The following is a 20,267-nucleotide window of genomic DNA, read 5'->3' as shown; positions in this document are numbered from 1 at the left end:
GACCGATTTCATAGAAGACACTTCGCATTTATCGCACCGCACAAGAGAAAGCTTATACATTTATAATTGTTAAATAAAGGAATTAAACTTGGAGATTATAATTTCTGTAATGCGGGAAAAGAGATGACTTCACAGAGATTTCTCTTTAAAGCACCAATCGTGGCACATGTTACCTTAGCGATCCGTTTCGCGAACGTTGCGTTCTAGTTCTAACGGACTGCAGACAGACACTATTTCTATGCCGGCGGTATTGTGAGGATAAAAACTTGCAAGCTCCTCCCCATCAAGCACTTTCTGTTTGATTGCAATCCCTATCGTAGCGACGCAGCGCTTGATAACCGAATGCGAGTACTATACTGGACTAGTAAGTCGCTCGGAAAATAATTTTATCTTTTAATGCAAAAACTGAAAATTGCCGGAATTTTAAGAGATTTTATGGCGAGAAATAATATACTTTGATAAATAATTACATGTTTACACGAGCAGTTAATTCGTGAGAATTAATTAATCACACGCGCCGAGAATCTCTAGTTATGAAACATGATCACGTTTAGCTACTCTAAACATAAATATCTCATAAATATCTTTTTAAAATTCAAAATGCAAAATATTAGTATTAATTTAATGAATAAACATGATTTTTCTCGACGGCAAAGGGATTAAAATTCCGCCAAATGGCTTAGTGGGATTATCAAAATTGACAGAAGGTAAAAAACCATTAATTTTTTATCCTGTAGACAAGAATATCCCAGTGTATCATGCTCATGGATAAGATTTCATGCATAATACGAGACAGATAAAAATAAGACAAGATTTTCATACACATTTATCAAGAAATATAATTTTTATTATTTTATTTTTTTATCATTTTTATTGTTTTCTTTTCTCTATTGTATTTATATATCTAAGGCACACTTCTTTCTATGCATATTTGCAAAGTTTGCATCATCTCTTTTACAATTAATAGAGAGAATATCTCGGAGAAAGCGTATTCGAATCTATGTTACATAACACAATTCAGGCAATATTATACATGTCGTGCATTTCCCAACGCAAAATTTTTACACCGAAAAAACTTCTTATGACTATCTTGAAGAATTGATACGAAAAGTTGACGACTATACCAAAGTAAATACAAAGATAATATCACAAAATTGGCACACTACACATACGCATGCTGACATACAGAATAGAGATAACACTCGTTTCAGCCGATAAAAAAGAATATATTTTCATGTTCTCGAACAAATTATCCGGCATTGGAACATTATCTGTTCAGCGTTCTTGAACAACCCTGATAAGTTGTGTATTGATCTTCTGACGCTTCCGGGGGCATTTAACTTGCCTACGCGTTGTTATAATCTCGCTATCGCAACCTTTTGGTCACCAAGACGGAATACGAGTGCTTCGGATCGATTCTCTCGCTGAACTTCTTCCCGCCGAACTCATAGTCGTCGTAGGACACCTCCAGCAACCGTTCAAAGTGCAGCTTCGTGGCGATGCGCTGCGAGTAGATGGACGTCATGATGCCGGAGACCATGGTCGGTATCGTATTGTTGTTCGTGAGTTCCTTTTTGCCGTACACTGTGACGGGCGTCCGCACATTCTTGCCGTGCTTGAGTTCCCGGCCGAGCTCCAGCGATGAGCTGATCAGCAGCTCGCCTATCCGCCGTTTACCATACTCGGGCAGCGTCGCCAAGAACATGAGCTCGAGGATGCAGTCGACGTTGTAGTGCTCGAAGAGGTTTATCCGTGAATCTATGTTTATCATGTAGTCCACCAGGCCCTTTGACGACTTGTATCGACAATTCTCGCTGAACTGCTCGAAGTAGCTTTTCTCGGTGCTGTTAGCGGGCACCTGAAGAATCAGGATGTTAGTTTAAGTTAACAGTAATGCAACTGATTGGATTAAATTATTCTGTAACGTAGCGATTTTTGTAGGTCCTCTCGAGATTTGAGACAAACACATTTGCGTATATGTAGGCTAGTCTTTAAGAAGTGGTCATCGATAACAGAGTCGTCTTCGAACCGTTCGATAATACTTTTGTATACTGTAAATAAGTTAATTCATGAAAACAGTCAAATCCGATGCTTCTCGATTATATTCTACATTATCTGTCATTATTTCCTATCCTAAACTTGGTAATAAAATAATAATTCAATTAGATAGATTAGATGATAGTACAATTGTTTTAAGAATTCGTTGGATAAAATATTACGACCGTTTTTCATTGAGTAAAGTCAATCGTCAAAAACTAAAGCATCTTACTCACTTGAATTTTATTAAAGAGAACACCGACAACTTCGTTGGTGGTAACGTCGATAGCCACCACGCTCACGCCATCCTTAGCCGCATTCAAGGAAAGCTTGATGAGTTCCTCGGATGCTCCAGACTCGGACATCAAATCCACGCCCATGCATACGGGCTCGTATAAAAAGAAGCTCTTCCTCATCACATTAAGTGCCCCCTCAAGTGTTTCGTCCGTTAGAGATTCGAATTCAATCTGGCCATTATCGGTCGATCCCCAAGGCCGATAAGAGGGCATCCTTTTGCGCGTATCGCTGAAAAATAGTCACGATCATCAATTATCGTTTATAATTATAGAATCATTTTGGAAAACGAAATTCCAAAGTTTACTACAATCGGATACAAACTGTTTTCCGAAAGAATTTGATTATCTTGAGAATTGATAAAATTGAACTGATAAATAGCATTGCAGCCGTAAAATCTGTATAAACTTGATAAAAGAATTACATCTACATCTTCAGAATATAGTATGGAATAACGACGCATTCCTCTTGCGGCAACAAGCAATTATATACGCTTATTAAATAGAGATCAAAGTTCGCATGTGCACGTGATGATTGCCATTGCCACGATCACGTAAACGCGCGATTTCATATAAGGAGATTAATATAGAATGGAGAATCTGAAATAGTGATATTTGTTTCTACACAATTATCACTTAATCTGAACATACATACATGTATAAAAATAAAAAAAGGCTGCGTTTTCATTACTTGTACAGAAATAATTGAATGAAAGTTTCTCTGTTACGAAAGCTGCATTCTACGATATCGCAGCATTGAGAAATGTAAAGTGAAAGTACTCACCGATGCAAGTGCGATACATTTTATTAATGTCGTATCTAATGTATCTAATATTTAACATTACGTGAACATGACGCGATAATTATCAATTTGACACAATTAAGATATCACATAGGATCACGGAGAATTACCTCATGTTTGCAAAGAGATGTTAGTTCGGTGACTGTCTGCAGTATACTGATTGTGAGCACTTATCAATAAATGTGTCGTACATTATAGCAGAGCTGTGCTTATCTATTTCTCTCCTAGGGACAATCATTTCGAGATTTTTATTTCTGTGAAATTAATTTTCAGTTTTGTCAAATTTTGCTAAATTATGTAAACATGCAGAAGAACCGGCATATTTGGAAAATAAAATGCAATAAAAATTTTTTTTATTGAATAGTACTATAGTCATTATTAATAATCAATATGATAGTGCACGAAAAAAGTAATCATTTTTTTACAAAGTATGCATATTTTACATGAAAATTACAACAAAAATCTATGCGCATAAAAAGAATGCTCTTTTGTTTTTAGTTTTGCAAAATTATTGTCTGCAAAATTATCTCGGTTATTAATTATTTTGAAACGATAGAAAGGAATAATCTTGTTTCTTTATACGTGTATACAGGGTGAGGCACCTAAAACAGGCCACCTGAATATCTCGGCTGTTATTGGTGATGGAAAAAAATGTGTCAGACCAAACTTGCATGGTTTCGAGGGACACATAATTTGTTCTAAATAGTTTTTTATTAGGTGGACGCGTAGAGGTCATTGAAAGTCAACTTCGTTTTTTTAAATGGTATGATATGTTTTTTTACGTACCATCTAGTAGAGCGTTTGAAGATGCGCACATTGACCCGTAGGTCAAAATCAATCAAAATCACTGAAGGCTAAAATTTCTAAGTGCTAGAACTTTTTTATTTCTGAGTTTATGGTATTTTCAATAGCAGAGAACTCTAGGCAATATAAAAAATAATGATAACAACAACTCAGAACTTCGCGGAAAAATAAAAAATTTCTAAGGGCTAGAACTTTTTCATTTCTGAGTTTACAGTATTTTTAATAGCAGAGAACTCTAGGCAATATAAAGTAAATTATTTTCCCTTGCAGTTGGCCTTCAGTGACCTTGAATGATTTTGACCCGTAGATCAATTTGCGCATCTTCAAACGCTCTACTAGATGGTACGTAAAAAAACATATCATACCATTTAAAAAAACGAAGTTGACCTTCATATGACCTCTACGCATCCACCTAATAAAAAACTATTTAGAACAAATTATGTGTCCCTCGAAACCATGCAAGTTTGGTCTGACACATTTTTTTCTATCACCAATAACAACCGAGATATTCAGGTGGCCTGTTTTAGGTGCCTCACCCTGTTATGTGTTTTACGTAAATTGACAAAATTATAAGATTTTCTATCGGTTTCTACGATGACTTATCTAGATTCTGAAGTCGAAAAGTCGACAGGCAAGTACAATCCTGATAAATCATATACTATATTACTCACAATCAGACACTGACAGCGCATGTCGACACGCTCCAGTTTAATGTATCGCAATCGCACACATATTCTGCGAGAAGTAGCACTTTCTCGCTCTCTCTCACGGTTCTCTCAATCTACATGCAACCACTTTTATGATCCATCCAACATCCCATTATCATTACATCCAATCGCGAACATTGACACTCATTACATATAATCTCCTATAGATTCATTCTTCTGTTTAGGTGAACGATTATTCATTCTTCTTTTTACTTGAATAAAAAGGTTTTATCAAAGGCCAAAGGCCATCTTTCAGATAAGACACATTATGTTTTTATTAAAATCTATATTCTTGGTAGCTATAGGAACCGAGAAGAGGGCATTTATGAACATACGTTTGAAATATTTTTGTATCGATAGAACATTTTAATAAATGTTCTTATTAATATATTTAGAAATTGATAAATCCATCTTTTATGTTATATATTTTCTGGTTTCTTCAACTTTACATTTCCTTGTATTGTTAACAGGTGGGCGCAAAACGGTTGACCCCGATACAGCATGGAGTGCGTAACGGGAATGCAAAACGAAACGTCGACGACGCATCACGTATCCCCCATTCGTATCGTATATGCGTCGGTAATCCGCACCGTTGTGCAAGTCTGTGAGAGGTACGTGGCGAGTATATTTAGAGTCATGTTTATGACGACCCTCGATTCTCGCAGCGTAGCGTCACTGATCCATTCTCTAACTTCAGATCGACTTTGTTGAAATCGTGGACGAGCGAAACGTTCCATTGCATGATCGCGTTATCCATAATTACGCTCTATCGTTACGCAAATCGTTACGCAAACCCGGCAATCCATTGGTGAATAATACAGTCCATTCCTTCAGAGATTTGACGTAGAGACGGATCTGTGAGTATCAGGAATAAAAATTCGAGTACGGATGCTCTTGTAAACTTGTTGAATATTATTAGATATTTATAAAAAGTTGCTCGTATATTTCCAAAATATTTAATGCGAGAGAAATTATGTTTGTAATTCTTTTCACTTGTCTTGAAATATGAAGTGTCTATTGACTGGAAATATTACCTTCCTATATCAATATTTGTTTTCAATACTTGAATCGTTTGGATTGCTTCGAAAAAATTATACGAAATTGAACTGATCGCAGTTTTTCAGTTACTCTGCATTGTTAATGTATTCATCCCTGATTTTCGATACGTTTCTTCCGATAATTAAAGCCGTCAGCGTCCGTTACGCTTTATGCAAATGATAGCACATTAACATGCGTCTTTTCCTTCTCCTCATTAAATACCCGCGTTGTTGATTAAAATGCAAAGTTTTTCATTGTTGTTATTCAAAAAATCGCTCCGTCTAGTCGATGCGATGGAGAAAATCGGTTACAAACGTAGTGTTTGTTCTAGTATTTTAATTTAAGGCAAAAGATACATTCATCTTACGATATGATAATAATTGCGCCGATAAATTTACGATGATTCAGCGCGCACGTATCGATACTCGAGTTAAAAACCGACGCATCCGACGTATCCATCACGTGATTTAAAGAAAAAACTCTTTTTTGCTCCCTCCATTCTGCGTACTAGTTCTTGGAAATCTGTTACTTTTTTATATCTAGGAAGTTAAGAAAATTTGATATCTATAGATATGGGATATTTCCTTTTCTAGAAAAACCACGTACAGCCTCGTTCTGCTGTAAAGTATCGATAAGTGACAGCACTATCGTTATACTACAGTTGCAAAAGATATGTTAAAAAAATCCAATACGGAACAGAAATCAGCAAAGTTCAGCTTCCTATATTTTAGTAAAGTTTTATAAAAACAAATAGAAATTTAAGCTTCTTTGCCTAATTTAATTCACCTTCGCATTTTAAATTAGCCGATTTTAGGATATCGATATCGATGCGCTATGAAATCTTTATGTGTATATATATATATTGTACGAACTATATAAATAAAAGTAGAAAATAACGTATACAAGCATAAATAAATATTAATATTATACGTTACAATTGTTTGTGACAGTGGATAAAGTACGAGTCACTACGAGGTAGGTGGTTTGTATCAGAAGAAGTCGTAAACACGAGAATCGCTTCGCTGGCCGGCACAGACTGTCGCCTCTTCGCCAATAATAATCGATCGCCCCGCGAGCTCAGCGAGCAATATCTCTATTGTAACTCAATCGCAATGCTCCTGCAATTGCGCTGTTTCTTGACTTCGCATTTATTTATTACATAATGTCGGGGATTTCAAAGTTTAAATTTTAAATCGAGAGTTTTCCCCAAACTTGTACAATATTCAGCATGAGGTATGGCGGAACTCTGATCGCGTTCCATTTCGCGGGTCGAACTATCGCGTAACGATAGCGAAATGTTCCTATGAGCTGCATTCTTCTATTCGCCACTGTGATACGACTAGACATAGACGCGTAAACCGCTTCCAGCGCGACGCGGTCGTCACGTGAGGCCGCGGCCGAAGGAAACGCGGTTGCGCAATCTGAACGCGCCTTACAATCGCGGTGCGCGTGCGCGGCTGGCGCGCGACAACCAAAAATAAGATGGCCGACCAACGAAACAAATAGAGCGCCGTCGTAAATAACACAAAACCGTCCGTGCACGTTTCGCGGCGCGTGGTGGCCGTATAATCGCACGTGCGTTCTCGCGGCGTACGCCCGGTCGACGGCGTCGGCTACCCGGCGGTCGCGCGGCGGCTCTCGCCCGTTTCCCGGTGGCCCTTCCGCGCGTAAACGCGCGCGCGCTCGCACGCTCGCTCGCGGCGGCGTGCACCGATCGCTCGCAGTTGACGAAACCTCGTTCCATCTCGTCCGTACAGTCGTCGCGTGCGTGAGGACGCACGCGTTGTCCGGCGCGGTGTCGAGCGTGATCGAGTACGACAGGTCTCGTGCCGGTGGGGGTGCGCGGGTGCACGCGGTGGTAGCGGGACCCCACCGAGAGTAAGAGAGAGAAAGAGAGAGCGAGGAAGAGAGAGAGAGAGAGAGAAAAAGAGATCAACTGACGAGTGTGGTGCTGTCGTGTCGCTCGTTCGGGGGACGCCGCGTCGTCGCCAGGATGCGATCGTGCGCGCGCGATGCGAGTCAGCCCGCGTGTCGTAGCCGAAGCCCGCGGTTTTTCGCCTAGCTCCTCATGCTAGTCTCGTCTTCCGAATTGCTTGCGGCACAGCATGAAGGAGATGCTCGGAGGGTGCTGCGTGTGTTCTGACGAGAGGGGTTGGACCGAGAATCCGCTGGTGTACTGCGATGGACAGGGCTGCACCGTTGCTGTGCACCAAGGTACTTGTCACGGCGTAACGATGCAGGCTGCATCTTGTCTTGTATGAATGAAACGAAAATCGAGGAAGGTTCTTTCTTTGCGGGGAGAGTAATGAATGTTACCGTTCTTGCAGCATGCTATGGCATTGTCACTGTACCAACGGGACCATGGTATTGCAGAAAGTGCGAGTCGCAAGAGCGCAGTGCTAGAGTGGTACGTACGATTCGTCGTTCAGCGTTGCTTCCTCGTTTGGTCTTTCATACTGTGTCTGTTCTTCGTGGCGAATCAGATACATTCAACGTTCGTTTCGTACAATAGAATACTTCTATCTCATTGAATGTGCCTTCTATAGCGCTGTGAGTTATGTCCGAGTCGAGATGGAGCTCTCAAGAGGACCGACCAGGCTGGATGGGCGCACGTCGTGTGCGCTCTCTATATTCCAGAGGTTCGATTCGGTAACGTGACTACGATGGAGCCGATCATATTGCAGCTTATACCGTCGGAAAGGTTTAGCAAGGTATGTGTCTCGTATTGTTCCTCTTTTTGATGCCCTCATCGCCCATGTTCGCGCCACATAGAAAATTAAATGGTTTCAGACGTGCTACATTTGCGAGGAACAAGGTAGGGGCAGCAGAGCGAACGTGGGGGCCTGTATGCAGTGCAACAAAACGGGCTGCAGGCAGCAATTTCATGTTACTTGTGCACAGGCACTGGGTTTGCTCTGCGAGGAAGCTGGCAACTATCTTGACAATGTCAAGTACTGCGGGTATTGCCAGCATCATTATTCGAAATTGGTTGGTAGTCCGTACGTCTGCGCTGCTTCCTTCGCGATTGCTCGCCGTGCGATAACGGACGATCAATTTTTGCAGAAAAAGGGTGGTAACGTGAAAACGATACCGCCCTACAAGCCGATACCCGCCGACAACGGCTCGTCGGACTCGTCGCCGGAGAAAGAGGCGGAGACGCCGATTAAATCGTCGAGCGGCAAGCGCAAGAGCTCGAGTTCCAAATCCACTGCGAATTCTAAAAGTAAATCGAATGCTAGTCCCAATTTAGAGATAAATGGCATCGCGGACGACAAAAGCGGTAGTAGCGGCCGTAATACGCCCAAAGATAATTCCACGAGTTCCAGCAAGTTCACGACCTCCAACTTTGTCGAGACTATTGTCACGCAGTCCGAGAGCGTCTTCGGACACGACGGCAGCGTTGTCACCACTGCCGCCCCGACTGCGGCGGCGGCCGCTACCACGATAAAGACGAGTGGCGGTAACTCGAACGCGGCGCACAAGAACGTTGGCGGCCAAGGGAAGTCCAATTCGTCGGCCTCCAACAAGACGTCCAGTCACACCAGCAAGAAGAGGAAGACCGGCGCGCGTACGCCGACGGTGATAGGAAACGACAACTCGAATCAGTCGGCCAGTTCAGAGGCGAGCGGATCGGTCGTGGTGTCCGTCAGCTCTGTGGTGCAGCAGACCGTCCCGAGTAACAACGTACAGCCGACAATCACGGAAGCTACTAGCTTGAGCACAATGACGGAACCGGAAAAATCGAAGAAGGTAAGAGAGAGAAATGGAAACACAGTATGAAAAACAAAATGTTGACTTTGAATATCGTTAGTTACCCACGTCGTTAGGTCTTCATGGATATATGTCTTCATTGAGAATCTCTCCGAGGTAGTCGCTATAAACAGTTTTTTTTATAGACAACGAACAAACACGGAATAGCGGTATGCGAGCTCCGAATAATTTAGTACCAGTCGTCGGTTCGAAAGGCTCGGGTGCGTCTCTCGTTCAGTCGCTCCAGTCGTCAGTTTCCTTTTCTGTCTTCTATATATTTTTTATTACCAAGTATAATAATCTAATTTCTGAAAGGTACAGGGTACGTCGCATCATGTTTCCCAACGTACATTTTCTCACTCTCTTCTACATATGGCGATATCTTAAGCTCCTGAATCTTCGATCGCAGATAAAAGTCGAGAGCCCGATCCAGTCATCGTCGAGCACGCCGGTCACTACCGAGGCGACCACTACACCTGTGATAATAGCGGTGACGCAATCCCAATCCTCTATTGTTACCCAGTCGCCGACAACCACGTCGAACAGCATCGTAGTTTCCGTGCCATTGACGGCTACCTCGCTTCCCAGCACGGTTCAGAGCGTGGTAACGAGCGCGCCAATGTTGTACCAAGTGCAACAGAGCATCATCACCACAGCCGCCAGCAGTGAGCCGCGCTCCAGCGCGATAGCTAATGAGCAGCGGTTTGCCATGGAGGAAACGACGGCGAAGCGATCTCGGTGAGTCTAAGCTGCCGCAGCGACTCGGAATCAATTTTTCCCGTGCGGGGAGATTGCTTGCTGAGAAACATGTCTTTCGAGAACAGAATAGGGAACAATATAAACACTGTATAATTAAATTGGTCATTTGTTTATCATGCAAGTGTGAACCATCTTGGACACTTGTTAAATTTTATTACAAATTTCCGCTAGAAAACAAAGGATTTATAATAATGGAAAAATTGCTCTCAACGTTCACATTTAATTAAAGTAATAAAATAAAACTAAACGAGGTACAAATTAGCGAATATATTTTTATTATTGTTTCTGCAATCGTTATCAAATTAGCGAGCATTGAACTCGTGTGAGGCTTCGTGAGATGATGCGTCGCACGACGCGAGAGCACACGGTGATTCGAGCCGAATGCAGTCGGAATGCAAGTGCTCCGTAAGAGAGTTGGAGGCGCACTGACGTCAGGAGTGTCATGCACCGCGTTCAAAATGGCGGACGCGGATGGTAAACAAGGAGGCTCGCTCTAACCTGTTCGCACGGTCGAATCAGGCGCTCGTCCCGCGAGTATCCACCTGACCGTGTGTTCAAGCTGGATCGAAGTGGATCGGGACGCGGTTGCGGGTGTGCCGCGCGTTCGAACTTCGGTGGGAAGTGAACGTCGATCTGTCGCGCGACGAGCGATATCACGAGTGCTACGAGAAATGGAGTGTGTTTATAACAGTAATCCGCCTGCCGCCTTGTATTGAGCACAATAGTTCACTCGAGGTCATTCGAGTGCATGCGTTGCATTGAATATAATTGCATCGGGGAGCAATTACGATATAATTATCGTGCGTGGCGCCACGATAACTTCGTTGCGGCAACGGAGAGGCAAAACGTCGCGAAAAACGCCGAACGAGCGTCTCGTGACTCTGTTTATTTCGGCACGCGGGTTCAGGCAAACGAGGGCTATTGAGGTTATGTGTGTTTTTGCCACGGCCGGGCGCCTCACGGGCAACGAGCGACGGAAAGGAGTAACGTGAGATTGAGTAAATGGCGCTCCATCGCGATGACATGCCAGAGTGTGCGTTCAGATGCACTCTTATCCGTTATCAGTCGAAATAAAAATTCAGTTTACAACGACTACAAACTCCGTTTATATCTTGAGCTTCTTATGTAATTTTTTGAACTTATGTAATGATACATTTCCAGTTGGACAATGTTATTAGTCAATTCACAATATTAGTTACATAAGGAACTTGCATTTGTAATTTGTTCTTATGGGAAGCTGGTCGGGTTACTGTAATTCTGTTTTTTTGCGTTGTGATAATTATTTGAAACTTGGACGTTTCAGTTCGCAATCGTCTGACAAGCAAGAGAAGTCGCGTAAGCCGAAGCGTGGCTCCTCCAGCAATCAAGCATCACTGCCACTACAGACAACAGGCACGTCTGTCGTGACGTCCGTGTCCAGTACTGCGGTCGTAACGACGTCCAAGAGAGGTGGGAGAAGCAATCACCCGACACCTCCGCCAGCCGCCACCATAGTTCCAATACCGTCAATAATTCATGGTCCCACATCAGCTGCTATTGGGCACTTTAGTAGCATCAGCGGCACAGTCCCTGCGTGCACCATGGTACCAACCGTCAAGGAATCACCGCCTAGCAGTCCTGGCTCGGAAAGTATGAGCAGCAGCACTGGTAAACGGAAGAGGAAAACCGCAACGTCTACTCCTACGCCATCTGCGTCAACTACCCCGACATCTCTCGCCACTGCCGTGGTGAAAGAGGAGAATAACATTAAATTGTAAGACTCGTAAAGAAAAGTAAGACAAGTACGCGTTTCGTTCATGTAAATGCACAATGTACGATCGTATTATGCAGGTTTCAAAATGGAGTCGGAGCACCGCACATGCTAGGCAATCAGCTGAATCCCACATCCACGATGGCACAAAAAATGTCGGACACGCTGACGCAGGAGCTCGAGGCCCATTCTATTTTCACAGAATCGAGCAACTCCAATGCAAATCTGGTCGGACCGCAGCTGCACAGTCGAGTAATCGCATCCGTACGTGTAGTTCCGTCGAATCAAATTAATCAGTTTCAAAAAATATATTTACATATTAAACGCAAGAAACAATCAATATTTTATTTCATGTATTCATGATTTTACATTCTCTGATGAGCAGATACGGTCTAGCCAACCGGGTGCGCCGCCAACCTCGTTTTCCTCAGTGTTTTCCGGGAGTAGCACGAGCCAAGCTGGGCCTGCGGGGGCGTTGGGTGGTGGCGCGATACCGCAGACGCTAGATCAACTTTTGGAGAGACAGTGGGAGCAGGGGAGTCAATTCCTAATGGAGCAAGCCCAGCACTTTGACAGTGAGTGTACGGCAAGGCAAATATACGCTTATAATCGCATGGATCTGGGGAAGAAGGAAACTCGCGCTTCATCTTTCGTCCTCTCACAACGAAGTCTTTGAGTTTCGGTGAAGGAACCTGCATGCCACGCTTTTCTGTCAAATGTTAATTTTTTTCGCTGCGAAGCCTTCTCGATTCTCATCGTTTCTGTTCTTTCAAACGTACGTCGCTTCTGCCTTTGATAACGTATAAAGGTAACAGCGTGCCACACTTAGACAGAACAAGTCCGCGACAAGTTATTGAAATCTGTTGCAGTTGCATCCCTGCTTTCCTGCCTACATCAATTGAGAGCTGAGAACCTTAGGCTAGAGGAACATGTAAATAATCTCCTGCAGAGGAGAGACCATTTATTGGCTGTGAATGCTAGACTCGCTATTCCATTGACAACTCAGCCTAGTTCACATCCAGGTTAGTTAGATCATGTACGTCTATAATATCGTGTCTACCGTGTGTTGTCGAGGGAGACACTATATCCTACAATACATGCCTGGAATTATTTTCAGTGAATAATATACATCCAACGGTAAATCCGTCTCATTCAAACGTCTCGCATCCGGAGGTGCCACCCGGCGCCCCGGCCTCGGTACCGAGGGTAAGCCGTGAGCCTAGAGTGAACAGCACGTACATGCCTCACTCGAGCTCCGCCGGCCACCCGACGACGCTCGAGAATGGTTTACCGCCGGATCCATCCCCGCCCGCGGCGGCCTCCTTGTCACAGTATCAGCATCGAGGATCGCTAGTCGCGCCTCAACCAAGCCCCACGATAAGGTAACGCCTCTCATTTCGCGCTTCGAGTCATTGATAAAGTTGACTCGAATTCACTTATTCATCCTTGCGACGGAAATGCAGGCACAGTCCAGCTGCGGGTGGATACCTTCAGGGTCAGCCGAGCAACATAGTCTCGCCGGCACCGGCGAACACTTCCGGGGTAGTGAGGAACTCCTCCGTCACGCCAGACCCATTGCGTGGAGTGCCGAGGTGAGTGCAACGATATACCTTTATTTTATCTTTCTCATTCTGATATCGCTGAGACCTAACGCGCGTAACGTTGATCGATCGATCATCAGGTCTACTTCGCAGTCGTCGGGCAGTTACATGTCATCAATGTATCAGCCCACTATGCCCAGCCTCACCAGCAATCAAGTAGGCGGCGTTCACAATCTTCATCCGCACGGTCCTTCGCCGACCAGTCACGGGCCGCCCGGCAAGCCCAGCTGAAGGTAGATAAACGTGATACGGCGAATCTTAATTGTTGAACCGGAAGCCGCTACGTCAAACGCGACACGATCCAATCTCGTCGCAAGAAAGAAATGCCTAACTGCGCTTCTTGACTGAGACGTGCATTTTCTTACTGCCGCGTTCGTCGGCGACGATTTTCTCGCCTGGCAACGAGAGCATCATTTCGGTGATGTCGATTCACGTGTTCGTGCCTCTCCAGGAGGCATCTCGAAATCGTAATATATACCGATGCACACACGTTCAGAACTTGAAATTATGCATGATGATTTTGTCGCGAATTCTCCTTGGGCATGTCGCGCGAATATCGAATCAGGTATTTGCTATTGTTCTTTTATTGTTTCCGTTTTTTTATTACGTACTGTTGTACTTTTATATGCACGATTTTACGAGTTATATGTACATTGCGACTATGACAATGCACCGGAGGCTCAATTAGAAGATTAGAGTATTAGCATAGTGTGATGTAAGAAAAAAGATGTTGCAAGTTACGAAACGAAGAAGCAGTTAGGAAGAGACTTGTCTCGTAGATCTCCCCGACGCTAAAGATAAGTCGTCGAGATAAGTCGTTTATTAAAAATCTGTTATTGTTACTCGTCCATATTACGACACCCGATCCCGTTATTTAATCAGGATTTCTTTCATTAGCATCGCAGGTAAGACACATCTGAGATACATTTTTTATCTCTTTGTAGGCATCATCATCGTCATCATCATCATACGTGAACAGCAAATCCACAGATGTACAAATCTTAGACTGTAAGTTAAAGCTGTCGCGCTAAAAATAGCAATAATACAGTAGGTGTACATTCTAACGACGTTAATCGCGCGTTTATATATATATATATATATATCTGTGCGACGGAAGGATACGCAAAGCTTTCCGAAAGAAATTACGAGGAGAGAGATAACAAACGACGAACACATAACCCGGAACGACGAAAGAAAGAAATTAAATCCACTGTCGGATCTCGACGCGTCTATCGCGTGTTCGGTGATTCGCGTCACGTTTTGAACATCTCAAAAGAGTTTCGACCGTCTGCGCGTGAAACCAATGCGCTTTACTTATATACGGCTTTCTACGTTTCTTTAACGTACCACTACGTCGAGACGTGTCGCAGACGGGTGTTGTATTATACGATGATAATGATATTGAGTGCAACCTATTTCAAAGCTAATTTAACACGTATATTCTAATCTTATACTAAAAATAAAAGAAAAAAAAAAGGAAAAACGGGGACATGTACAAGACGAGCACTGCCTTTCGCCAACAGGAGCTGTGAAGTAGGTTGATCGCAATTCAACGTTTTTCTAGTGAACGATTGTTTTGTTTTATCTCATTCGTCCATTCGTTCGCCCATTCTCCTCCCTTCCATTCACGACCCTCTTTCATCCGCTCGATTCGATCATCGGTACTTGGTCATTAGCGTCGCTGCATAGATCCTCGAAGAATGTGAGCAGAAGGATATTGTGCCATTGTTTGATCTGCAAATTGAAAACGCAATAATGAGTACGTAATAAATTACGTACATTCTGCATACATTATTTAACCGTGCTTAACATTGATGAAATTATATTTATTGATACTTTAATATAATTTTAAAGCAAAGGTTTTAGCGATTATCACAAAAGCAAATTTTAGGCGTGAATTTTATTAGTAAAACATTTCTCTAATGAAATTTTCAATTTCATATTTCAATTCAGTTTAGTGCACGAAATGGGATCAATACTGAAATCAACTTTAAATGACCTGAATTTAGTAATTCAGGTCAATTAATACGCGCAATAATTTTGAGAATCAATTTTGTGTTTAACACAGAAAAGAATTAATTTTTTCTCATTCCCATGATAAAATTGTGTCGAAAAATTGCGAGGTATCACTCGGAGAGTGATGTAACGAGAAACTTAATGTAGAAACAGGAGCGAACCACGGCACAAATCTTGACGATGTGAATATGTAAGAATCTGTGAATACTTGCGATATTATACATGTATATGTGTATGTATTGATCGCGATACGCGTGAGTAATCCTCTAAGGTATAGGGACACATGATGAGTCGTATAAAAACGGAATTACATTACTTAAGAATAATCTATATGCTTTCTATATCTGAATTAAAGTCGAATCCGTTCGCTGCGTTTTTAGCGTTCTCCACTCACGCCATCGTCTGTAATTTACAGGAGCGAGCGACGCCGTGTGCAAATCGCGAAATCAAAAGTGCTAGGTACGTACGGTACGGTAGGAAATTTTAGAAGATAAGACTTCGTAAGAGGATAAGCTATTCCGCTCAAACGCTACGGTATATTATGAGAAGTAGCTCATTTATATGTCGATGGAGAAACTCGCGTTTGATACGAACGAAATAATTGATAAAACGCGCGATATGTAAGAATTGTCAAAAAGGGGAACGAAGACAAGAATTGACAAGTGTCTATCGCATATAGTGACAAACGAGCGATCTGAGAGGAAAAGTATTCTTATTTCGTCCGAAATATATAATGATATTTATTCTATATATTTATAAATTGGGTAATCGTCGATTGATATGAACGTTTGCGACAAAATCGAATTACTTTCCTGCAGATCGAACGGTTTTTCACGGTGAATCGGCTCGAAACGCGTAATTCGCGAAAAGTATCTCTTCCTATTATTGAGATTGCAAAATCAGAGGACGGTATTTGCAAATGTCGAGGTACACACTCGCAGAATCGTTCTGTGCTATCGCTTTATTTTTGCACCGTGGTTACGAGTATAGTACGAGATTCCTCAACCTCGCAGAACTAGTTATGAATGAACAATTGTAATACAATACGCATACGTATGTTCGAATTCGTCGTACAAAACTGTAATTTTCCCTGAACCACCTTCCGAGCGATCGCGATACTTGGTCGTTCGCCGCGAGCACGTGTCGGCGCGAGAAATTTCAAGAAGCTACGAATCGACTGACATTTTTACCGCATTGTGTTCTTTATCGTTACGCGTCGAATCGACGCGATGTGTTCTATAAATCGGGAGATATAATTTTTCCCCTTTTTTTTACGAAACGACTTAGGTGTAATGTATTTTACGTAAAAGTATTAGGTCTCGCATCAGCGCGTTAGGGGTGGTTAAGGGACGATAGGATAAATAACGAAATCGATTTAATCGACTAAATTCGTAAATCCGATTAGAGGAGATTAGATGTGATTCTTAAGAACGTACGAGTAAAATTTAATTAAGAGTCTAGGCTTAAATTGTACGATAATGGTAATCTTGTATATTGGACGATGTGTAAGGCGAAGTATAGCGAGGTACGAGAGAGGTACACATGAAAACACCAAACTTACAGAATAGCTTATCACCACTCAGGGAGAATCAGTTTACTACGCAAAATTCTGTCGAGTTTTCCTTGTGAGCGTCGATCGTGCCGCGGGAGTACGACATGGATGCAACACAGTTGTCAAATTATCACGCATTCTTGGGATCCACAGTTCGATCACTTTACTTCCATCGAATTTAATAAAGCGTACGATTGCGAAACATTCAAGTGCGTATAATAAATTAACGAAGAGTGTATCATTCCTATATTAATTTTCTATTGAGTAAGAAATTTCATTTTGTCGTATTTGTTCAATAAGTATTTGAGTTTCTGCACGTTCCTGCAGTTAATATGCGGTAGTGGAGAAACATTTAGCGACTTTCGACTTTAGAGAATTGTCTGGGCTTTCCAGGAATACGCGATAAGGGGGTATCGGTAAGCCGCATTTTACTCGTACTGATTTGGTGAATTTCATGATTGACGACCTTGTCGAAAGTTCGCTAGGATTTCTAAGTGAAAAAAAAAACAAGAAAGAACGAAAAAAAAGAAACACGTGATCTTGATACGACGTCGCGTTTGTACTATTGAAGAGTATTTTATGCATTATCAGTATAGTCGACTGTGTATTGTTAGGCGATATTATTATATGCGGTGCGCGAGGCGATTACAGGAACCTAAACCTAACAGTCGTGTACGATATCCTAGCAGAGACAGAGAGAGAAAAAAAAGAAATGTCAAAGTTTACAGAGCAGTACGATGATATTTTTTCACAGCTGATCGTGCCAAATTTTTTCAATCGAATCATTAAACTTCTCGATTCCTTAGGCGGGTTTACGTCGAAGCGTATGCGTTAGAGCGTAGAGAGGGACCCGACGATGTCGCTAGGGACGAAAACGCCGTTTTGCACCATGTCTATTTTAGTCATTGATACTAACAATAATAGTCATCGTTGTCGCGCGTACGAGTCGGTAAGGCTTTTCTCTCTCTCCCTTCGGGTGTAATAGTCGGTCATTTTCTTCTTGGTGATTTTACTGCGAATTGTCGCCTGTGTGTCGCATTATTTCCACCATCGTGATGGGGGAAGAAAATAAAAGCGAAGGAAGGAGAAGAATCGATTGTTGTTTCTGCGTTTCTCTGCATTCAATATCTCCGAGTATCCGCGGTACAAAGACATGCAATTGTGTTCCTAAGCATTCGCATTCAAATCATTCGAGCTCTCGCCGCGACCGAGCATTAATTCAATTAGGTACAATGCTGATTTCATGTCCAGAGCCTTCTCCGATGATATGAGCGGAGAGGAGGGTATACAGGAGGGTGTATACGGAATTCGGAAATCGACGGTCATCGATGTAGCAACCGAGCGCGTAGGTTTTACTTTCGTAGATAAGATCTTATCTAAGAGCGATGCGTTAAATCTTATGTAATGGACACTTTTACCAAATAAATTGTCACTTTCCTACGAGTATATATTTTCCTCGTCTCATCATCATGTTCTCGAACTTGAGAGGAAAGAAGAAAACGACGATGAAGCATGACGATACGATAAACTATCCTGGAAGACCACTCTCCCTTGTGATCCCCTTGTTTCCCCGTGTGATTTTTGTACTTTTGCGCGGATTTATTCCGTCGCGGAGTGATCTCGGTTTATGATATTATTTTTCCATTGAGGGAAGTACGAGACTTCCTGGAGATTTCCTCGTGCACAACACGCAGAGGCACAGCACAATCCGAAGACCATGCAGACAATTCCGTAGCGTTCCTCTCTCTCTCTCCTTCTCTCTTTACTAGTTGTTCATTTCTCTATCCCTTTTCCTCTTCCTCATTCTATATATGTCTCTCTCTCTATGTGCGGCCAACGATCGTGGGAAATCTCACCTGCGACCTCGTCTCCGGCAAATCAATATTATACGAAAGCATGCGAACAGCCCGTATATACCGCGGATAACACTGAAGACGTTTCTTTCTTGTCAAAGCGACGAGAGGAAGTCATGATCGCCTGTTGTATCTTCTTTCTTTGCTCTTTCTTTCTCTACTCATACATTAAATTTTACAGAAGGTCTAGAGCCTCCTATAGTTGATTTTATAGTTATATAATTCAGTTTCTTTATCAGATTTATTTGCATACGCTAGAGAGAGAACTTTTGTAATGGCAAACTCCAGCAATAATTGCATGCGTGTGTCCATACATATGCTCTCCCCCGTAGATGGTCTTCGTCGAAGGGTCCATTGTTACGGCATTAGGCGCGTCGCTGCGCTGTCCAACGTAAAATATGAACTAATAGGATTTCATTGAGAAGGTTACGCACCGCGCGAGTTTTCACGGCGGATTTAACGGTAGATTTTAGATTCTTATCTTTCAGAGGGGATGAAGCTGGATTTGGGCGACTGGAGAGCGATTTTATCAGTCACGAGGAGAATCGCGACAAACTTTCGTGCTTCTCTCGACCTGGATAGCGCGAATCCGGTATTAAAACAGCCGGCATTAAAAATTCCTTTCAGTTTTGCTAATTCCAAATAGAACAATTTCATTGTAAAGAAAAATTTATTAAAGATTTCCATTGCTGAATCATACCTGAAATTCATAATTATTGCATTTATTCTAATATAAATGAATTATATATATCAATGAATATCTCTCAATGAGTTAAAAAAGGGGGAAAAAGTGTATTATGATCGGATTTAAGTCCAAAGTGCGGACAGATAATTGCAATATAATAAAGCCGTACGGGGAGGACGCGGGGGATGAAAGCGATGCAGGCGCGAAACCGAGCTCAAGCGACTTCAAGGGGGGATATTTCGGAGTGGACGTCCAAGCACTCGGGGGTTGCAGCTGCCTAGGTATTTGCGTGCCCCAATTTTATCCCCCCCGGGCGAGGCGAGCCACAGGGTGGATGGATGCTCTCTTTGACTCAACTGTGCATCCCTCAAGTCTCTCAAGTCTATCTGTTATCTCGGGAAGGGATACCTTTAATTTAATTTATACAATTTATAAATTACAAACATATATGTAAACATATATGTAAACTTTGAGCATATGAGGGAAACGATTGTAAATAATCAAATATTTTTATTCAATTGCGTTTGATGTTTAAATGTAGCATCTTTTAGTTAGTAGTTCTATTGAAAATCGTGTTTCGTCCGCACATTAAATTTTAATATCGCATTGTGAAATCCGAA

At 42.3% G+C, this 20,267-nt stretch overlaps 2 protein-coding genes across 5 annotated transcripts; one reads left to right on the top strand and one right to left on the bottom strand.

Annotated features, from left to right (window-relative positions):
• Positions 1-848: 848 nt before the first annotated feature.
• Positions 849-3,350, bottom strand: LOC105275372. Of its 2 annotated transcripts, none has more exons than XM_011332162.2 (3): positions 3,243-3,350; positions 2,274-2,562; positions 849-1,858 (listed from the first exon to the last, which is right to left on the bottom strand). In XM_011332162.2, exons 1-3 carry the CDS (start codon positions 3,245-3,247, stop codon positions 1,367-1,369), a joined length of 786 nt encoding a protein of 261 aa, XP_011330464.1. In that variant the 5' UTR covers positions 3,248-3,350; the 3' UTR covers positions 849-1,366. The 2 variants fall into 2 exon arrangements, with proteins under 2 accessions (XP_011330464.1, XP_011330465.1); XM_011332163.3 differs by having other exon boundaries at positions 3,115-3,250.
• A 3,829-nt stretch (positions 3,351-7,179) lies between these two features.
• LOC105275374 (protein AF-10) lies at positions 7,180-18,555 on the top strand. Of its 3 annotated transcripts, none has more exons than XM_020030335.2 (13): positions 7,181-7,895; positions 8,009-8,088; positions 8,228-8,392; positions 8,472-8,669; positions 8,745-9,431; positions 9,841-10,169; positions 11,494-11,943; positions 12,021-12,204; positions 12,326-12,515; positions 12,810-12,962; positions 13,058-13,322; positions 13,404-13,532; positions 13,622-18,555. In XM_020030335.2, the coding sequence occupies exons 1-13, from the start codon at positions 7,787-7,789 to the stop codon at positions 13,770-13,772; spliced, it is 3,090 nt and encodes a 1,029-aa protein (XP_019885894.2). In that variant the 5' UTR covers positions 7,181-7,786; the 3' UTR covers positions 13,773-18,555. The 3 variants fall into 3 exon arrangements, with proteins under 3 accessions (XP_019885892.2, XP_019885894.2, XP_019885893.2); XM_020030334.2 differs by having other exon boundaries at positions 8,472-9,431; positions 13,622-13,774; positions 14,486-18,555; XM_020030333.2 differs by having other exon boundaries at positions 7,180-7,895; positions 8,472-9,431.
• Positions 18,556-20,267: the final 1,712 nt, after the last annotated feature.

The sequence above is a fragment of the Ooceraea biroi genome, chromosome 11 (genome assembly GCF_003672135.1).
Source record: "Ooceraea biroi isolate clonal line C1 chromosome 11, Obir_v5.4, whole genome shotgun sequence".
In the NCBI taxonomy this organism is placed as follows: domain Eukaryota; kingdom Metazoa; phylum Arthropoda; class Insecta; order Hymenoptera; family Formicidae; genus Ooceraea; species Ooceraea biroi.
Note: the sequence above shows the minus strand (reverse complement) of the source record. Positions and strands in the feature narration are given on the sequence as shown.